We start from the raw sequence: 22,859 nt of genomic DNA, 5'->3' as shown, positions 1-22,859 counted from the left end.
CACTGTATATAGTATTTGATTTGACAGCATGCAAAACAATACTTTACACTGTAGACACAAGGACTCTGAAGAAAGGTCTCCACTCGAAGTGTCGCTTGTCCATGGTCTGCAGAGATGCTGCCTGACCCGCTGAGTTTCTCCAGCACTTTATCTGTTCACTGTGCCTCGGTACATGTGACAATAACAAACATCAATCTTGAGCTGTATTTAATGCACTGGACATTGTAAATAAATGCAAGCAAGAATAAATTAAATTATGCTTAAGGCCAAACATATTGATCTTAAATATTAGTCCCCTAATCTACCACACGTTTAAACCCATAGTTTTAAAGGTATAGGGAGGAACTGCAAGTGCTGGTTTAAACCGAAAATAGACACAAAAAGCTGGAATAACCAAGCAGGTATTTTCTCTAGAGATGCTGCTTGACCCGCTGAGTTAATCCTGCACTTTTTGTCTGTCTTGGGCATTTTACAACCCAGTAGTATGAATATTGATGTGTCTAACTTCAAGTAACCTCCCCCACCCTAGTCTTTGTGCTACTTTCATTGTCTATTTCACAATGGTCTGTGTATCATCTGGCCCACAGCTAACAATGGGCCATTTCATTGACCATAGTTAATTTTTGTATCTTTCATTCATTTGTTCTATATCACCATCTATATCTTCAGTTTCCCTCTCCCCTGACTCTCAAGAAGGGTCTCAACCTGAAACGTACCCAATTCCTTCTCTGCAGAGATGCTGCCTGACCCGCTGAATTTCTCTAGCACGTGTCCATTCTCGACCAGAGACATCGCCCATCCACTTCTCCACAGGTGCTGCCTGACTGGGGTTGCCAACTGTCTTACTCCCAAATAAGGGATAAAAGGTGACGTCACCCAGCCAGCGGCCGTGTGCTCCCGCTCCACCAATGACGGCTGCCCGGGCCGGGAGGTGGGCTGCTGGGCGAACACAATCAGCCCCGCTCCCCGAACACACTCCGTTAGCCTACACTGTCTGGACCTACAGCGACCCCGGCTAATACTGAACAGTTGGCAACCCTGTGCCTGACTAGCTGGGTTTCTCCAGCGCTTTCTTTCCATTCTCGACCAGAGATGTCGCCCGTCCACCTTCTCCACAGATGCTGCCTGACTCGCTGGGTTTCTCCAGCACTTTGTGTCAAGTCACTCGTGGCCTGCTGTGACGTCACCGCGCAGTGCGCCGAGAGTGACGCTACCCCGGCGGGCTATCACGTGCCACGTTGCGCTGGCTCGCTGTGAACGGCACTCCCTATGACGGATCTTCGTTTCGGGGTCGTGCTACTGCGCATATGCAAAGGGCGCCGTGAGGAACTATACTGGGACTACATTTCCCGTCGGGTGTTGCGGCGGCGTCTGATTGGAAAGAGCGGCGGGGCACGTCGCCCAATGGGAGGCCATGATACTGAAGTGTTTATGCGCTGCTAGCGGGGTTGTTAACGTGCAGCATGGCGGACGATGTGGAAGGCAACGGTGCTGGCGAAGGCGGTGCTCCCGCTTTGGATGAGGAGGAGGTGGCCGGGATGGCCGGTTTTGGCGTCGGCGGCTTAGTGTTCAATGTCTGTCTGTTGCTGCTGGCTCTGCTCGGGGTCTACAGGCTGTACTGGAGGAGGCGGTGCGGCAGGGAGACGGAATGCAAAGAGCCCGCGCTGCCTAAGATGAAGAAACGCGATTTCAGTCTGGAACAGCTGCGGGAATACGATGGGCTTCAGAACCCGCGCCTCCTGCTCGCCGTCAACGGCAAAGTTTTCGATGTGACCAAAGGGAAGAAATTCTATGGACCCGGTCAGTACAGCAGCAAATCGCACACCTCAGAAACAAAACACGGTATTCCGCCGTCACGGAATGCAGATGGATATCTGACCCCACACACTTTGCTAATGCTTGGCTGCGTGCGCAGTGTGGATTTCCCATTCGGTCTTGGTACATTGGTATTCAAAACTGTTTACTGCCCACCTTGGAGCAACAGGCCATGGCTAATTTCTTCTATTGTGCAATATCATCACTTGGTGCAAAGGTTTAGGAATTTAAGGAATGCCTTTTGTTCGACTGTTGCAGTTTTTGATTTGTGTTTGAAAGGAAGCGAAAGGTTTATAATGATCTTTCATGTGTAGCGCACACTTACATTTCGGGAACCTGAGCTTTGCTGTTTCCTGTGTGTTTTCAGCGTTCCTTGACTGCTGGAATCAAGCAAGAAAATGGGAACAGGAGCAGGTCAGCAGGCCTCTTAAGTCTGATTGTGACTGATTTGTGCTAACGTCAATTCTTCTATGCTAGTTCCCCGAGAAATTCCCTGACCTTTTGAAGATTTGTCTGTCTTCTGCTATATATCCGATAGATTAAATATATCTAACGATTTGACCTCCACCACCCTTATGGGGAGAGGCAGATAGTTTCGGACATTCACTACCCTTTTCGTTCCGAAAATAATTTTTTACACACTTCAGTTTTAAATGACTTTACAATTGTTTAGTAGCTACGTCCTCTCGTTTGTGATTCTTCCATCGTCTCAATATCTACCCTATCAAGTCATCTTAGGATCTTGTATGTTTGAATAAGACCACCTCTTATTCTAAACTCCAAATAGTAGAGCCAAATTGTCCAGCTTCTCTTGATAAGTAACATTGATTGTTGTGATTCAAAGAGATTTAAATGTTTCTTATATATCAACACATATGGTGAATTCGCTGTCAAACTTGAAATGGCAATGATCTGTTACAATTAAGAATTTGCATTCCAGATTTTTGTGATATGTTTCCAAAGTTAGATGTTGTCTTTCATCTACTTACACTTTCATGGAATGTCTTAAAATTAGCAAAATAGGTTTGACTTTCATACAAGAAAGTAATAGATAAGTAAACAAGAGCATTGCAAACATTAGGTATGCAGTAGTAACATTTTTAGCAGTGATTTTTTTTTGCTGAGTATTTGTAATATTTGGAGAAAAAAAATGAATTCTGAAAGAATGCCAGTGGGGGAAGTTCATGGGTATGTGCAAGAGAAGTTAAAGAGATATGGGAGAGTGGGACTTGTTGGGATGCTTTGAAAGCTAACTTAGAACGAATGGTTGGTCCCTTAATTTTTTTTCCCAACCACAAAGTTTACGAGATTAATGATGCATCACAGATGTGGGTGAACTTTGGATGATTCAGCTTGTCACATGATGATTATCAGTTATACCACAATTTTGACTGATAAATTACCTTTTATTCCACCAGAGTTTATGGTGACCAGAATCATATTCCAAATTTTTCTCTACAAAGTTCTGCAATCAATTACAAGCAGAATATTTGGATAACCTGCACAACTTTCAAATCCGATTAAATTGTTTGGCTTTGTCTTGGTGTGAGAAATGTAAACATGACAGGTTGTGCCTCCATTGCATTCTATGAGTTGAATTGAGTTTGAGGTTCTGCAAGTGTCTCGAGTGCATGGTGTGTTCCCCGGAAAAATATTTCTTATGTAAGCCATCAATAAGGGCCATTGAAGTTGGTACTTTTTTATAAGACAGAATTATGGAACAAAAATTGGATGTGCATTTTGAAAGTTGTACATCTTTCCCCAAAAAACTTGCATTCATTTCCATAGGACATTCCAAAGTACTTCTGCATATTTGAGATGCAGCAACTAATTTGAATGTAGAAAGGTCCTCCAATGAGCAAGATGATAGCTGTTTTGACTTTTAGGGAGAAATAGCACCCTATATGTGGAAGAAGTTCCCATCTCTGTGCTGTTGATCAGATGTAATATAATATGTAATGAAAAGACACATTTCTTGAATCCTAAATCAGATGCAAGATGAATGAATCTCCAAGCATTTTTATTGACCAAACAAAGAAATTCTAACACACGATGTAGGTGTCAGCATTTATTGCTGTTTGCAGCAATTTATTGCAGCATTTATTGCGGTAATCATGGGTGACTTTAATTTACATATAATGCCCTCCATAATGTTTGGGACAAAAACCCATTTATTTATTTGTCTCTGTATTCCACAATTTGAGATTTGTAATAGAAAAAAATTACATGTGGTTAAAGTGCACATTGTCAGATTTTAATAATGGCTATTTTTATACATTTTGGTTTCACCATGTAGAAATTACAACAGTGTTTATACATAGTCCCCCCATTTCAGGGCACAATAATGTTTGGGACACAGCAATGTCATGTAAATGAAAGTAGTCTTCTTTAGTATTTTGTTGTATATCCTCTGCATGCAATGACTGCTTGAAGTCTGCGATTCATGGACATCACCAGTAGCTGGGTATCTTTGGTGATGCTCTGCCAGGCCTGTATTGCAGCCATCTTTAGCTTATGCTTGATTTGGCAGCTAATACCCTTCAGTGCTCTTCAGCATATAAAAGGCATGTTCAATTGGGTTCAGATCGGGTGATTGATTTGGCCACTCAAGAATTTACCATTTTTTAACTTTAATAAACTCCTTTGTTGCTTTAGCAGTATGTTTGGGATCATTGTCTTGCTGTAGAATGAACCGCTGGCCAATGAGTTTTGAGGCATTTGTTTGAACTTGAGAATATAGGATTTGTCTATACACTTCAGAATTCATTATGCTACTACCATCAGCAGTTGTATCATCAATGAAGATAAGTGAGCCAGTACCTTCAGCAGCCATACATGCCCAGGCCATAACACCCCCACCACCGTGTTTCACAGATGAGGTGGTATGCTTTGGATCTTGGGCGGTTCCTTCTCCCCTCCATACTTTGCTCTTGCCATCATTGTGATATAAGTAAATCTTCGTCTCATCTGTCCACAAGACCTTTTTCCAGAACTGTGGTTGCTCTTTTAAGTACTTCTTGTCAAACTGTAACCCGGGCATCCTATTTTTGCGGCTAACCAGTGGTGTGCAACTTGCAGTGTACCTCTGTATTTCTGTTCATGAAGTCTTCTATGGACAGTGGTCATTGACAAATCCACACCTGACTCCTGAAGAGTGTTTCTGATCTGTAGGACAGGTGTTTTGGGATTTTTCTTTATTATAGAGAGAATTCTTCTGTCATCAGCTTCCTTGGCTTGCCAGTCCCTTTGCGATTAGTAAGCTCATCAGTGTTCTCTTTCTTCTTAATGATGATCAAACAGTTGATTTTGGTAAGCCTAAGGTTTGGCTGATGTCTCTAACAGTTTTATTCTTGTTTCGCAGCCTCATAATGGCTTATTTGACTTTTCATTGGCACAACTTTGGTCCTCATGTTGATAACACCAATAAAAGTTTCCAAAGGTGATGGAAAGACTAGGTGCTGAGAGCTCTCTTATACCTGCATTAAGTAGGCAATTAAACACACCTGAGCAATTACAAATGCCTCTGAAGCCATGTGTCCCAAATATTATGGTGCCCTGAAATGGGGGGACTATGTATAAACACTGCTGTAATTTCTACATGGTGAAACCAAAACGTATAAAAATGGCCGTTAATAAAATCTGACAACGTTCACTTTAACCACATGTGATGTTTTTCTATTAAAAATCTCAAATTGTGGAGTACAGAGGCAAATAAATAAATGATGGGTCTTTGTCCCAAACATTATGGAGGGCACTTTATAAATTGGGCCAACCAAATTTGGAAAAAGTGCTGAGGAGGAAGATTTCCTGGAATGTATACGGGATGGGATTGTAAACCAAAATGTAGAGGAACCAACGAGAAGGCCGACCATTCTAGACTGGGTATTGTGTAATGAGGAAGGATTAGTTAGCGATCTTGCTGTGTGGCTATAATATGGTGGAATTCTGCATTAGGTTGGAGAGTGACACAGTTAATTCAGAGACTAGGGTCCAGAACTTGTATAAAAGAGGCGGGAATTGGCTAGGATAGACTGGCAAATTATACTTAAAGGGTTGACAGTGGAGAAATTGTTTATCCCTGTCTGGTGAGAAAATAAAACTGGGAAGGCGGCTCAACCGTGGCTGACGAGGGAAGTCAAGGATAGTGTTAAATCCAAGGCATATAAATTGGCCAGAAGAAGTGGCAAACCAGAGGACTGGGAGAAATTTAGAACTCAACAGATGGGAGGGGGGGAAGAGCATGAAAGAAAGCTTGTGGGGAATATAAAAAATTACTGTAAAAGTTTCTTTAGGTATGTAAAAAGGAAAAGATTAGTGAAGACGAATGTAGGTCCCTCACCAGTCAGAGAAAGGTAAATTTGTAATGGGAGACAAGGAAATTACATTTAAACAAGTACTTTGGTTCTGTCTTCACTAAGGAAGACACAAAAAATCTCACAGGAATACGAGGGGACTGAGGATCTAGTGGGAGGGAGGAACTGAAGGGAACTCGCATTAGTCAGAAAATGGTGTTAGGTAAACTGTTGGGACTGAAGCCAGATAAATCCCCATGGGTCTGCATCCCAGTATACTCCTTGAGTGGAGAAATCGTGGTGATCATTTTCCAATGTTCTCTTGTCTCTGGATTAGTTCTTGTGGACTGGAGGGTAGCCCTATTTTTTAAGAAAGGAGGGAGAGAGAAAACAGGGAATTATAGACCAGTTAGCCTTGCATCGGTAGTGGGGAAGATGCTGGAGTCGATTATTAAAGATGTTATAGCAGCGCATTTGGAAAGCAGTGACAGGATCGACCAAAGTCAGCATGTATTTATGAAGGGGGAATCAAGCTTGATTGATCTTTTGGAATTTTTTTAGGATGTAACAGGTAGAATGGATTAGGGAGAGCCAGTGGATGTGGTGTATCTGGTCTTTCAAAAAAACGTTGACAAGGTCCCACACAAGGGATCAGTCTGCAAAATTAGAGCACATGGTATTAGGGGTAGGGTATTGACATGGATTAAGAACTGGTTGGCAGACAGGAAGCAAAGAGGCGGAATTAACGTGTCCTTTTCAGAATGGCAGAAAAAGCCGGAATGGGATACTGATTTTGGATGATCAGCCATGTTCATATCGAATGGCGGTGCTGGCTCGAAGGGCCGAATGGCCTACTCCTGAACCTATTTTCTATGTTTTCCTTCGGAAGGTGTTTCTGTGCTTTCTTAAATCATTGCAATTCTTGTGATGAAAGTATATTGCAGAATTGCTTGATAGTGGGATGAAATTATTTCTCAAGTTTTCAGATTTACACCAGATCCCATAGGTTTTGCTCTTTATAGAGTCCTCAGCAGTTTTTTTATTATTTGGGAAAAGTAAATTAGTTGAACTGGTTTCTGTTGTGCCGCATAACTCAGGGTGGGGTTGCCTTAGGTGGTTAGGCTGCGATGATTGTCATACACTTCTGTTTAAAGAAGCCTTGTCTTTTACAAAAGCTTCCTTCGCTGATGAAATTCCGGTTTATTTTTAAGTCTCAGATTAGTTCATGTACTAGTCTCAAATTAGTTAATGTACTATCATGAATATATATAGAAAATACTGGAAACACTTGGCAAGTCAGACAGGATTTGTGGAACGAGAACAGTTCATTAGAAGGTTCTTGGACCTTCACAGCTGTTTCTTTTTCTGTAATTGGTGCCTGACATCTGAGTGCAGCATTTTATGTTGTTTGTTTTAGATTTCCAGGATTGTTTTTATTTCCATTTCCATTCAAGGTGTAATCTCTCCAGACCAAATTGTAATTTGTCACCAACCAAAGCTACAGGCATAGTTCATATTTATTTTTTCCTGATAGCTCTCCTTGCTGGGAATTAGATGGATTTTTTTTATTTGACTAAGTGAATTCAGCTGGCCTTCAATTATTTACAAATCACCATGAAACACAAATTGCATAGAAGTTAGTGCATTAGTACGATACTCTTGAGAATGATTCTGTGCCATTTGCACAATATGTTGGAGCATATTTGCATTTGTCATTGTTACTAAGTGTTGATTTAACAGTGATAGCTTTAGATATTGTACATGTTCTAAATAGGTGAAATAAATGAACTTAAATTCATAGTTAAATGATGCTGTAGAGCAGGGATCTCCAAACTATGGCCTGCAGGCCACATCCGGCCCGCCACGAGATTTTATCCGGCCCGCGGCAAGTTCTTAGGCGGCGGGGACTGGAGGCAGAAGCTGCCGGCGAAGGTTCACCAAAGAGCGGATCGCCATTGACACAGAGCCGGGACAAGGCAAGAGATCGTAGCACCCCCTCGCAAACAACACACCCAAGGAAACTTCCCTCCTCGCTGCCACCGCTCACCCTGGGGGGGGAGAGAGAGGGGAGGGGGGTAGAGTCAGGGTATAAGGAGCAGCGGGCGAGAGTGGGAGCGCGGGGAGGGTGCCAGAGGGTCCGGTGAAGGATTGCGGGGGCTGCTCCCTCTCTCGCCCAGAGCCAGCGAGATCTGCGCCGCTGCTCCACTCTTCCCCGGCCCCGTCTCCCTGTATTTTTTCTGTTTTATAAATAATTGTATACTTACGGTGTATATATATATTCCAATATTTCAAGCTCTTTTTAAAAATTGAATATTATTTATTTGTTGCCCTATAAACATAATGTAAATTAACCTAATCTAACCTAACCTAGTTTAACCGTTCATAATCTAATCTAACGTAACCTAGTCTAAACTTTTTAGAGTTCATTAAATTTATAAAACTCACACTTTATTTTTTCCTACGGCCCACGAAATTGTGCCAAATATATAATGTGGCCCTCATGCTGAAAAGTTTGGAGGCCCCTGCTGTAGAGGGACTAAAATTAGAAACTATTGTGTATTTTTTTCTATTGATCCGTGTGAAGGTGTTTGCAGTTTAAGATGTGCTGTTTTAAAACAAATGGATTATTGTTAGATAGAATATACTTTAATGTTTAATCAGATGTTTCATAAAAGATGTCTCTGCATGTATAAAATCAATTTGATTCTGATTAGTAATCAGTAATTGAGTGAATTGGGATTAGATGTTGACTACTTAGTACAGTGTTTATTATTGAATAAAATTAAAGTGTCATGCAGCATTTATAGACCTTTCAAGTCTTGTCACGCTTTGTCAGAATCATTATTTGGTGCCACCAAAGGAAAAGTTCATGTGTATTTAGTCAATAGTGGTTCTTGAAGCAGTAAATGGAATTGTTAGAATAATGTTTAATCCCATTGTGAATTGTGGTTAAATCTGAAACTTCTCGGGTAAACTTAATCCAGGTGGTATGAGTCATGGGATAGTTTTACACCGATTTGGTTGTCCAAGTTAATTTTAGTATGCATGTGATTAAGTGTGAGAATGATAGTAATTGTGCTTCTGTTCCTTATTAATACCTATAAACATGATAAAAGGCAAAAATAATGTTGAGCAAGAGATTCATGCGGTGAGTATTCCTGAAAAGTGGCAATGAATTCAAGAAAACCAAAAGTTAATATGTAGATCTTGGAAATGTTAAAACTGAAAATGTTGGACCAAATAGGTTGCCTTCGTCTTTGAAGGGAAGAAAATCGAGGTTAAAATTTCAAATCTTGTGATTCATTGTCTTTGAATTTATTCTATATGGCCCAAACTGGTTAACATTTAACAGCATGTACATTTCTATTTGGATTTTAGTAATTTCATTAAATTGGCAACTTAAAGTTCTTAAAGTGTAGGATGTACATTGTGTCAAATGTTTTGAAATTTGTTTGTGACAAATTTCAGTTTTGAGATCCTGTCCAGTCTGAAGTGTTGAAAGAATGGCTTAATTGCTCATTACCAGTTGTGACACTATTGTGTGCACCCTTAAAAATAATGCAGATACTATCTTTAAGATGTTTGCAAGTGCGACATTATTACTCCAAATTTTATAAAGTAATGCTATTTATCCTAGTCTTTTTAATGATGTTCTTGTGTTTTCAATAAAGGCCTCATTTTTAATCTGGTTCCTTTTCCTGCCTTGTACACCCTAAAGTAATTAGCAACAAATGAAATACTATTAAGCGTTAAGCTTTTAATCACCCGAACTGCATGTAGTAAAGTTTCAATATCAGCGCACAGATTAATAATCTATGATGTACTGGTGGATGTGCGACTGTTGACCCAGACCCTAACAGCTCTTTTGTCTTTTGAATAGCCTGACAATATTTTATGTCACAGCTCTTTTGTCTTTTGAATAGCCTGACAATATTTTGTGTCCACCTGAACAAATACATAGGACGTCCACTAATATTTGACCTGGAAGTGCAAATTAAAATAATTCCTCATTTTGGCACAAATTTCTACTGTTTGGATCTAACAAAGGTTCTTTAAACAGTAGTTTCAGGCTAAGTCTTTGCCGGTGTCAATTAAACATTGGCGTTGTATAGCAGTGTAGATATTTTTGCTCTAACTATTTGCATTTGAAAACATACTCTGTAGTTAAATTATCTGCATTTGCTTAATTGGGGGAACCAGCATAATTATATAACTGTCCCTTAGGTTGCAAAGACTTTAGATACTGAATAGAAAGGATGTGAGCTGCTGAGGGAAAAAGTTACAATGACTTAAAATTGTCATGAAAAATATGGGGGGAAATCTATAAAATGTTTTGACAGATCTGAATTTAAAGCAACAGTTAAGCAACAGATCTGAATTTAAAGCCAGAAGTTCTGGATTGTTTTAAGTTTTATTAGAATCATTTTATCAACATTTTATTAGAATCTTCCCTTTATATCTTTAATAATATAAAGAGCTAAGTCAAGAGACTGGTGATTAAACCTGAAATGATCTTGGTGTATTCAGTTTACTTTCAGTGACTGGTGTACAAGGACATCTAGGTCTCGTTGCACTTCCCTTTTTCCTAATCTGACACCATTAAGATAATAATCTGCCTACTTGTTCTTGCCGCCAAAGAGGATAACCTCACATTTATCAACATTATACTGCCTCTGCCATGCATCTGTCCATTCACTCAACCTTTCCAAGTCACCCTGCAACCTCCTAGCATCCTCTTCGTAGTTCACACTGCCACCCAGCTTTGTGTCATCTGCAAATTTGCTAGTGTTACTTTTAATTCCATCATCTAAATCATTAGTATATATTGTAAATAGTTGCAGCCCCAGCACCGAACCTTGCGGCACTCCACTTGCCACTGCCTGTCATTCTGACGGACCCGTTTATTCCTACTCTTTGTTTGCTGTCTGCCAACCAATTCTCTATCCATGTCAATACCCTACCCCCAGTACCATGTGCTCTAATTTTTCCCACTAATATCCAATGTGGGACCTTATCAAAGGCTTTCTGAAAATTCAGATACACTACATCTATTGGCTCTCCTTCATCCATTTTACTTGTTGCATCCTCAAAAAAATTCCAGAAGATTAGTTGAACAGGATTTCCCCATAAATCCATGCTGACTTGGACCAATCCTTTTACTGCTATCCAAATGCGCCATTATTACTTATTTAATCATTGACTCCAGCATCTTCCCCACCACCGATGTCAGGCGAACTAGTCTATAATTCCCTGTTTTCTCTCGCTCCTTTCTTGAAAAGTGGGATAACATTAGCTACCCTCCAATCCATAGGAACTGATCCAGAATCTAGAGAACATTGGAAAATGATCACCAATGCGTCCACGATTTCTGGAGCCACCACCTTGAGTACCCTGGGTTGCAGACCATCAGGCCCTGGGGATTTATCAACCATCAATCCCATCAGTCTATCCAATACTATTTCTCACCTAATGCAAGTTTCTTTCAGTTCCTCTGTCTCCCTAGATCCTCTGTCCTCTAGTACATCTGGGAGATTGTTTGTGTCTTCCTCAGTGAAGACAGAACCAAAGTACCTCTTCTGCCATTTCCTTGTTCCCAATAATAATTTCACCTGTTTCTGCCTTCAAGGGATCAACATTTGTCTTTACTAATCTTTTTCTCTTAACATACCTAAAGAAGCTTTTACTATCCTTTATATTCTTGACCAACTTACCCTCGTACTTTCAGCCCCTATAGCCCTTTTTGTTACCTTCCGTTGTCCTTTGAAAGTTTCCCAATCGTCTGGCTTCCCACTACTCTTTGCTATGTTGTACACCTTTTCTTTTAATTTGATTCCATCCCTAACTTCCCTTGTCAGCCACCTCTTACTCCCCTTAGAATCTTTCTTCCAGTTTGGTGAACATTCATATCAGTTTTAAGATTTAAAATGAATATTCAACCCTAGCATAATTTGTTGAATGTGGAGGAGCCCAATTGCTATGACACAGGTTGACACTGTTCGGAGAAGCTTCAGTGGATCTAAACACTCGCTGGATGTGCTATTTTATGAAGAATGATCCTGCGATTGTGCTCTTAACATGGTGGATATTGGGAGAATGTTTCATTTTGCAATAGCATTTGGGGCATGTTTTTTTTTTTAAACAGTCAACGGTGAAAAAGTTTCCTCACGTGTATATGAATATTTGTACAGGTGCTCCTCAGCTTACGATGGGGTTCTGTCCAAGAAACCTGTCAGAAACCGAAAATATTATAAGCCGAAATGCATTTAATACACGCGATCATATGGCCGGAAGCAAGCTACGGGTCGCTGCCGTTTGCACCATCGCAAAGTCGAACTATCGCAAGTCGAAACATCATAAGCTGGGGAGCACCTGTAGCTGTTTTCCTCAGAGTTGCAGAGACGGTCTTTGAATGTTTATACTGAAAAGATAGATAAATGTTTGATAAGAATTGAAAAGTTACCGTGGTAATGTGGAATATGGAAGAAGTGGTCAATGGCTTGACTTTAACCTTCATCTTCAATCTTTACCCCTCTGACTGAAAAAGTTTTCAACCACTTCGTTTCACAAGAACACAAAATGGGAGAGTTTAGCCAAAGGATCTGTTTCCATGCTGTACATCACAGGCTGTATAACCCCGTTTTACTGGTCTCACTTCATCTACACCCGGTTTCATTGTAATAAACACTCCCTGTTCTTAAAGTACACCCCTTTGCAATAAAGGACAACATGCCATTTGTTAATTACGTTGGATTATCCTGGTAGCTTTTTATGATTTATGCATTAGATCACACAGATCCCTCTGAATTTCACTCGTGGCGGTGTCTCTCCATTTATCTTTTGATTCCTCTTTCCAAAGTGCTTCACTTCACACTCCCTCAGATTAAACTCCTTTTCCTAGGTTTTTTGCCCAATCACTTTGCATGATCGCAATGTCATCTTCACAGCATGTCCTCCTTCCCTGTTAGTAAACAGTTAAGGCCCAAGCACTGATCCCTGAGACACTCCACTAGTTGCATCCCTCCAGCCTGAAAAGGACTCCTCTATTCCAACTCTTTTTTTAATGTGACAACCACTTTTCAGTCTAACACACTTTCTGCAATATTTTGGGTTCTTAATTTATGTAGCAGCAACCTCTGTGGCACCTAAAATATACCTTGTCAGTAGTTTCCAGTCCATCAACTCTACATGTCGCCTCTTCAAAGAATTCAAGCATATTTCTAAACCATAATTTGCCGTTCATAAAACTTGTAGACTAGGTTTGCTTAATACTTAATGAAATTCAGGGTCTAAAATGTGCTAATCATGCCTCATAATTTAATGTCCTAAATGCATTCTGGTAAGTTAGTTCATTCATCTAAGGCAGCATGTTTCCCTTAAGATGTGTTCAGAGCTGCCGTCGGTCCTTCCAGGTGCGTTTCTGTTGTATAACCTCCTCGTCTAAACTGCAGACCTCCTAGATACAATGACTATTATCTATTCGTGTCTTCTTTACATTCTACACATATATTGGTGAAACCAAGCATTGACAAACCAACTGTTTTGCGGAGCACTCATCCAGTGCACTCATCAATGACCGCCACATCCAATTGCATGTCATTTTAACTCCCCATCCTATTTCGACACCAATCTATCTGTTTTTTGCCTTTTGTTGTTAGGGTGAGGTCAAATGCAGTTGGAAAAATGACATTTTGTATTCCTTTTGGGTAGCTTGCAACCCTGTGATATGGACATTGAATTTCTAATTTCAAGTAACTAACACGACTTGTGTTCTTCTCCCACACGCACTATCTCCCTTGGTTTTCTTTCTCCTTTAGTTTGCCATTCCCATCCGCTCCATCACCCCTACTCTGGTTCCATTTTTTCAGCTATTCCACCCCTCTTTCACACTGTAATATATTGGCAATTTTTCCTCTTGGTCTTGATGCAGGATTTCAGCCTGAAACATTGATATACACCTTTTGTCGGCACAGATGCTGTCAACCCACTGGGGACACAGTTTTCTGTTTTTGCTCCAATATCTGACGCTGTTCTGTATGCAAACCTCTTTCTTTTAAGTGTCAAAGTATTTGCACTACAATATATTATCAGAAATTTGACCTAAAATTCCAGATTTTGGAAGGAGCAGTACAGGATTTTTCACTTGTGGTGGATGTTTAAGTAAATGCATGCAAAATGTAATTGGTATTGTTTTTAAGATGTTTTCAACTAAAACTGTCATCTTGACCATGTTACAGCAGGTCCAAAATTTCTATTTGAATCTATAAATTACACCGATCAGCCAAAACATTATGACCACCTGCCGAATATGTTGTTGGTTCTCCATGTGCAGCCCCATATGCAGCAGGGTGCGATGCATTGTGTATTGTGACACATTCCTCCCGTGACCACCATTAACATTTTCAGTGACGTGCCACAGTAGACCTTCTGTCGGTTCGGACCAGACGAGCGAGATAGCCTTCGTTGCCCTCGCGCATCGATGAGGTTTGTCTCTCCTCGGACCACTGTCGGTAGGTACTCGCCACAGCTGACTGGGAGCACCCCACAAGCCTTGCCGTATCAGAGATGCTCTGACCCGGTCGTCTGGCCATAACAATTTGGCTCTTGTCAAAGTCGCTCAGGTCTTTACTCCTGCCCATTTCTCCTGCATCCTGCACATCAACTTCAAGAAAAGACTGTTCACTTGATGCCTAATGTATCCCACCCCTTGACTGGTGCCATTGTAACAAGATAATCAATGTTATTCACTTCGCCTGTCAGTGGTCATAATGTTTTGGCTGATCGGTGTATATTCAATTTGCATGTTCCTTTATTTGATCTTTGATTCCAATTCATTAATCAGTTAACCATATTGGGTCTCGGTTTGTTGTCCTCTTCAGAGAACATGGATTTGCTGATTTAGAAAGCATGATCGTAGGTTTTTATTTATTTCCCTACGGCCAGTTTGTATCTCAGCTGATTAATGCAGCCAATCTCTTTGAGCTAATGATTTCCCTGAATTTGTATCTGCTTGTCGAATTACCCCTAGGGGCTACCTTTATCATCACGATAATTCTGCAGTTCAATATTATCATGTCAATGTCATACAGCGCAGTATGTCATCAATGTCATACAGCACAGAAACTGACCCTTCATATGGTTTATTTATTTATTGTACCAAGTGAAAAGCTTTGTTTTGCACACTATCCAGGTAAATCATACTATTTTTGTACACTGTATTGTAAAAGAAAACCAGAATACATTGTTACAGCTGCAGATCAAATGCAGATTAAAGAAAGACGAGGGTGGGTTGGAAAATTGGGTATTTATCCCTAGCATATGAGAGGTTCATTCAAATGTCTGGTTGGAATCATGGTGTTGAAGGAGCAACAGCCAACAAGTAGGAGTCTGGCAAGCGTGTCCATGTTATCCAAATGTTCCATGGAGATGGTGTCTGCATGGACCTTTTGCAAATTGCGGTGGATTAGTCAAGTACCTAATACTTATCCCATTCTCCACCACTTGATGTGCAGCCTACTATACCATGGCAATTCAATATATCATCTAGATACTGCTTAAATAATGGAGTAGATGCCTCTACCACCTTCTGAGGTAATATGTTGCAGACTTCAACCAATCTCTGGGTGAAAAAAATCTTCTTTTGGTAGCTTCCAACCCTCATTTTAAACCTATGTCCATGTGAAAGAAATCTCACTAATTACCTTGTGTATCTCCAAATTTTCCATGCCTATATCACATCCCTCCACAGTTCCAGTTGGCTGCAATTAGTCTTCTGTATGCTCTAAGAAAAACAAACGCTATATTCCAGGTATTTTCCTCGTGAAATTCCTGTCTGTCCTCTCCAGTGCAATTGCATCCTTCTTACAGTGTGGCACCTAGAACTGAATGCAATATTCCAGCTGTGGCCTAATCAGTGTTTCATTGCGTTGTCCCAAGGCCTCTCTTGTATTTTATGCCTTTGCTAATTAAAGTAAGCATCCTATATGCTGTCTATCTGTGGTGTCACCTCCAGAAATCTTTGGACTTGTAGAGTCCCTTTCTTCCTCACTACTTACAAGTGTCCTTCCATTCCACCCTCTCTAAACTTCCGTCATTGTTCTGCCCAATGTACCAATTCATCAACATCGTTTTGTGGCCTTCATTGTCAACAATATTACCAATGTGCAGATTTATGATTATATCTCCTTCATTCACATCCAAGTAACTCGAGTATATAATTATATATCAGTCTGAAGAAGAGTCTCGACCCAAAAGTCACCCATTCCTTCTCTCCCGAGATGCTGCCTGGCCCGCTGAGTTACTCCAGCATTTTGTGTCTATCTTCAAAGTATATAACAAATAGTTATGGTCTCACTGCTGATCCCTGTGGTACTGCTAATATGTTCCATTATTACTGAACTTTGGTACAGATAGGTAGCCAATAACCTTTCATGTGAAAGTACTGTGTAAGATAAAACATTTTAACACAAAATCTACTAGTTATGCATTAATTGTGACACTATCTCAATATCGAACAGCTGTTCTTTGATCAGTCAAGCTTTAAAAATTAAAGATGGACCAAAAAGACTTGGCTGCAATTAGTTCTCTGTATGCTCTAAGAAAAACAAAACCAGCCATTCCAGATTCTCTTCATAGCTGAAGCGCTCCAATAGTCTTCCTTTGAGCATAGAAAATCTGCAGCCATAGATGTTATTTTGGATGTTTAAGGGCTTTTGAAAAACGTCGATGATCTCAGTGTCTGCATGAGTTGGTACTTGTATTTGTACCTCCCTCCAACTGGCTTAGAGTGTGTGTATTTTAATATGATCTGATAATCTTAGTGTTTACCTACGCAGTGCTCTTGTCCAGAGGTAAGGTCATAATAGGAGTAGAATTAGGCCATTCGGCCCATCAAGTATACGCCATTGATTGATCTATCTCTCCCTCCTATCCCCATTCTCCTGCCTTCTCCCCATAACCCCTGACACCCTACTCATGTGATTTAAAAAAAAAAATCATTATACATCACATGCCATTTTGGGGTTCTTTCTGAAGAATGGAATACGGATTTATTTATGATAACCATTTTTGATATGCCTCTTCAGATTCGTAATTATTTTCACGAGAAACATTGTGGTGTAAAATTGCCTTTGTTTTATCTATATGGTTAAATATTCAAAAATGTATTTCCAACTATAATTCTAGACCAAATCGATTTTCACTTGGCAGCTTAACCAGTTAGTAATAGTGTATTCATTAACTGTTTTCTCCCTATTTCCCCACCCTGTCACCACAGATGGCCCATATGGTATATTTGCTGGCCGAGATGCCTCAAGAGGACTAGCTACTTTCTGCCTTGATAAAGAAGCGCTGAGGGATGAATTTGATGATCTTTCTGACTTAAGCGCTGTGCAGATGGAAAGTGTTAGAGAATGGGAGATGCAATTCATGGGCAAGTATTCATTGTCTTTTGCTGGTTATATTTAATATCTGTTGATGCATTCCATCAGGGAATTTGTTCAACTGTTTACATTTTTTCTTGGTTCATACATTTCTCATTTGGAATTCTAATACTCAAATTGTATTTATTTATGAGCAGGAAAAGGAGATATTCGATGGAAGATAAATACTTGGTCAAAGATGGAAAGGCAAAGGGGTTTGGGGATGGAATTCGTGTGGGGTCTTGGTGGCTATAGACATGGATACCAATGATAATGCAAGACTTGGCACAAAACTCTAATAGGCCACAGTGATCCCTGCCCTATATGCTTCTGAGATGTGAACTACCTACAACAGACATCTCAAGGCAATGGAAAAATGTCACCAATCATATCTGCAAAATCCTCCAAATTCACTGGAAGAATAAACGGACCAACAATGATGTCCTCTCGCAGGTGAATATTCCCAGCAATGAGGGCCTGGTTAAAGTTAAGTCAGCTACATCTGGCTAGCCACATTGTTTGCATGCCTTACAACAGGCTACTGAAACAGACACTCCATTTCAAGCTTTGTTGGGGGGGTTTACCAGGCACACAAATAAAAAGATTCAAGGATGTGCTTAAATCTGCTTTGAGATACGATTTCCCCACTGACTCCCGGGAACCTCTAGCCATGACACTCAAATTAGAGAATGAACTAAGATATTGGATAATCTCCAGACAATGCATCGGGAACACACAGAAATCCTGTATTCAGGGAAGGCGCGCTCAAATGACCTAACCAGGAGTCACTTGTAGTCATCACCATCGGTAGAAGAAGCAGTGGTGTCCATATTGGCCTTGCTAGCACCTCAGAACCACAAACCCAGAGCCCAAGAAAAGCAGTGGAGGGTGTAGTGTACATCGGCCCACAGTGTCTGTGCCAAACATGATGCCGAGATAAACTAATCTATCTGCCTGATAGATTAGTTTATCCCAATGACCCATTGTTCTCCATTCCTGCGTATTCACGTGCCTATCTGAAAACTATTGTATGCCACATTATCGTATCAGCCTCCACCACCACCCTGGCGGGGTATTCCAGGCACCCACCACCCTCCCTCTCCGTTTAAATAATAACTTGCCCAACTTATCGTCTTTAAACTTTGTCCCCATACCTTAAAGCCATGCCCACTAGTCTTTGACATTTCCACCCTGATACTGACATATCCTACATATGCAGATTTGAAAATATTTTTGGGGTTATCATTGGGTCGGCACACAATGAAAGAAAAGAACCCAGGGTGCATTGCATGGAACCATGAAAGGGTAATACCACTGAAAAATTGAGAGATTTTGGAGGATGCTCATTTAAATACCTGTCATAGGCAGCAGAGGTCAAGTGATCAAAGTTGTAGCAAAAACTATCATTTGTGATTTTTGCTGGGACTCTCAGTTTGTTGCTGTTACATTGGAAGAAACCTGGGGAACTTTAAACAGAGCAGAAAGATGGGCATGGAAAGGCAGGACAAAATAATTTTAGTGCTTCTGGAGAAGAAAATGAAATTGAAAATTGGGTACTTCATGTGAATAAAAGCATTGCAGTGTTTGTTTTTTCCAGTTGTTCTGATGGAGATTTTAAAAGGGGGAGATTATTTATTCAGGGTTATAAAGCATGGAGCCATAAAATTGGCCAGGATATCTCCTACTATCAATGTACCAGTGACCAGAGAATTCACTGGACCAATCACAAGCATTGAGGCAGCAAGAAAGGGAAGAAGACTGGGTATACTGTGGCAAGTGTTGCATCTCACTCCCAAAGCCTTGCCATCATTTACAAAACATGAGTCAAAAGTGCGCTGGAATAATTTTCATTTGCCTGAATATTTTCAGTTCCAGCAATATTCAAATCAGCTTGCCTGAGTGCCATTCCATCCTTCATTAACGTGACATCTTCCATTACTGACACACTATGTTTGCAGTGTGGTGCCATCTATAACATGCTAATCATTTGTCAAGACTTTTTAACAACACTGCCCTCACCTGTTGCCTCTGCTTCCAAATAGAACAAGGGCAGAAGTCCCATGGGAGCCCCACCCCAGTTGCCCCATTTAATTGTACACTATCCAGACTTGAAAATATACTGCTGGGTCTAAATCCTGAAATTTCCTACCCAACAACATTGGAAGTACAAACCTTAGATGAACTTCAGCAGTTCAAGTAGGTACTTCCCCTACGTTGGGATATTTTCCAGATGATACTCATCAGATCACATGTAACTCATTTGTGTGTGAAATATTTTGGAAACTCTCAAAGCAATGAGGCATCATGTATATACTGCTTTTTTTATTCTGTATTTATTTTGTGATGTTATCACTCCAATCAAAGTTAACACACGTTCATCCAGTGTGTAACACTTAAAAAGAAATTGAGTTTAAGCCTCTCAAAAGGAAATTTAACAGAAGATGAAATGTCAAGTTTTGATCAGTTGATCTCTTTCTGATGTACACCACCAGAAAAATGAAACAATATTATTTGCTTGGGTATCAGCTTGCACGGAACATATTTTGTGATTTTTGGTTACGTTGGTTACGTTGCAGGAAGCAAATGTATTGCTGAAACTATGACCCAAAATGTTGTATATCCATATCATCCAGAGATACTGCCTGTCCTGCTGAATTACTCCTGCATTTTCTCTTTTGTAAACAAGCATCTGCAGTTCCTTGTATTTCCATATTGGTGAAATTGCATTGAGTGAACATGTAGTGCACCAAATTTTGAGTGTTACATTACTGGATCAAGTTTTCTGCAATAATTACCCGATTTCACCGTGTTCTCAGTGAAAATTGGGTTTTCTGTGGCATGTTATTCCATGAAAATTTAGGTTTCAAAGTGCTGACGTAACTCAGCAGTTGAGACCCAAAATGTCACCTATCCATGTTCTCCAGAGATGCTGCTTGACCTGCTCAGTTATTCCAGCACTTTGTGTCCTTTTGTGTATTAACCAGCATTTGCAGTTCCTTGTTTCTACAACGTTCAGGTCTCAGTGACTTAAGACCAAAGAGTGTGAATTTCCTGCATTCACACATAATTATTTTTGGCATTTTTAAGCGCAAATAGTTAATTCTGGCATTTTGTGGTTTTTTAAATATTTTGCAACGTATTTATCTGAGGATATTTATATTCAAATGCATTTTTCTAGTACAGGATGAGGGATGTTAAAAGAAATGGGTGCAGTAAAGTTGTAATGAGCATTTTATGTTTAAATGTGCATAACTGATGGCTTTAATCTTCATAACTTTTTTTGCACTGATTTGCATTTTTATTTTCTGGAGTATGCTGGTATAACTTGAGAAGATGGTGATTGCAAGATTGTTGTAAGTTTTCCATTAATACTAACCTGATTCTGATGGAGGGAAATGCAGGCCACGACAATTCCCTTTGAAACTATAATCTTGCAAATTAGCAGAGGACATCTATATTAAATAATAGGATCCATTGTATGGAAATGCTTGCATTTTTATAATTGAAGCCTTTTACTTGAGTTCTTGGGACAAGCGATACAATGTTTGAGGGATATAAGATATTGCGAAACAAAGTTGTATAGAAAATGATTTAAGTGCAGTGTTTTACTGAATCAGAATCTGTGCTTATTTGGTTTACAGAAAAGTATGACTATATAGGCCGACTGTTGAAACCATGGGACGAACCATCAGAATATACAGATGAGGAAGATGTTAAAGAGCATTCGAAACAGGACTAAAACTGTTCGGCAACCAAAGCAAGAGCCTTCAGTGCTGCAACCCATTTTATTCAGATTTCTGGAGCTTTTATTTTCTTCATGAGCTACAAATGATAGAATGTGAAATGTATTTTGCATTCAAAGTAAATACTCTTATGTGGAGACTTAAATTAAAATATCCAGTAAATGCTGTCAAAATTGTTTTGCGGTTAATGTAACAAGTCAGGTAAGGTTACATCCATGATGGCAGAGATAAAAAACGCAGTGGTATTGATTTACCCGGGGTTTTTTGTTTGCCAGTTGGTGAGGGGATGAGGAGATAAATGTGCTGAAGCCATCCGACATTACTAATGTTTCAAGATTATTTAAACTAGGCAGAACAAGGCCTCTTTGTCTTGGGATTTTTGATTTGTACATTTTTTTTAAAATGTGCAGCATTGCAAGCAATTGCCTGTGATCTTGTTTTTTAAATAACAGAGAAGTAGTTAGCGCTACTGGAAGCTGGGATTTAGAATTGAATTTTTGAATACTCTGCACAAGATTATTTAAAGATGTTTTCCCTTAAAACTGCACTAAATCAGTATACAGTAATTAAAGGAAAGAGGGGATACTGGTAACTGATTGTGCTGACTCAGTTTCAAAATGCTATGTTTATTCCCCCACTGAATGTTACAAAACTGTATTTCGCTGCAGTCTGGTTTCCCCTCCATTTATTGAAATGTAGGTAATATTCATTGTGCCTTATTTTGATTACTTTTCTACTTCAACTTGAAATATTGTAAATCAGTTTCCCTAAACCTGAGCCAATGGTGTAATAGTGTAATAGTGTTCAAAGGAAAAAAAGCAGTCATTGCATGTAGACCTGTTTATCATTGCCTGTAGTATATGATATTGCCATTGTTCGAGTGGGGAGAAAAATGCACTCACTCTGATGTATTTGCAGTTAGCATATCCCATGATACTGCCATATTTATGTAGTGATGTATAGTTTAGTGTTATATCAGAAACCCATATTTCATTTCCTTCCCTCTTGTTGGAGTAACATTTTCTATCTGAGGAAGAGGGAATGGTCTTTAGTTTGTGTGGAATAAAATAAAATTGGGATGGTAAGAAATTTCAAATTTGTAAATATGTGTGTCTGTTTTAATAAAAAGCATGTACTACAAGCAGATAGATCTGACTTTGTGTAGAGTATCAAATCTTGAACCAGAGTTATAGGTTATGATGGATCAGATGGAAATTGCACAATAAACAATTGTTTAATAATATTTGTCTGAATTGTGATTCATTTTGAAATTGCTTATAATCACTTCATGCCTTGGGTAATAGCAAAGAAAAAATAAATTAATTTGGCTTAACTATTTGAATTTTTAAATGTTTGTAGCCTTATGACTTGCGTACTTGTAAATTTGAGTAAAGCTTTATCTGATCCAGATTGTATCTGTTTATTAGATGGATAGAAATCATTGTAATACAAAAAATGTAAATGCACGGTACAATGGAAAATTGACTAACTTGATGCTTTCATTACTGCACTCTGTAGGAATGCAAACTTGTTTGCAAATGTTGTCATCAGATATACCCATATTTTTATGAACGGGCTTCTAAGATGTTTGA

The 22,859-nt window shown here is 39.7% G+C and overlaps 1 protein-coding gene across 2 annotated transcripts; it reads left to right on the top strand.

Annotated features, from left to right (window-relative positions):
* The first annotated feature begins 1,342 nt into the window (after positions 1 to 1,342).
* On the top strand, positions 1,343 to 22,859 carry LOC144596611 (membrane-associated progesterone receptor component 2-like). 2 transcript variants are annotated; one of them, XM_078405138.1, is made up of 3 exons: positions 1,343 to 1,800; positions 17,380 to 17,535; positions 17,683 to 19,183. In XM_078405138.1, the coding sequence occupies exons 1-3, from the start codon at positions 1,464 to 1,466 to the stop codon at positions 17,793 to 17,795; spliced, it is 606 nt and encodes a 201-aa protein (XP_078261264.1). In that variant the 5' UTR covers positions 1,343 to 1,463; the 3' UTR covers positions 17,796 to 19,183. The 2 variants fall into 2 exon arrangements, with proteins under 2 accessions (XP_078261264.1, XP_078261274.1); XM_078405148.1 differs by lacking the exon at positions 17,683 to 19,183 and adding an exon at positions 21,166 to 22,859 and having other exon boundaries at positions 1,353 to 1,800.

This window comes from Rhinoraja longicauda, chromosome 1, assembly GCF_053455715.1.
Source record: "Rhinoraja longicauda isolate Sanriku21f chromosome 1, sRhiLon1.1, whole genome shotgun sequence".
NCBI lineage: Eukaryota > Metazoa > Chordata > Chondrichthyes > Rajiformes > Arhynchobatidae > Rhinoraja > Rhinoraja longicauda.
This window is presented reverse-complemented; position numbering and strand designations above follow the sequence as displayed.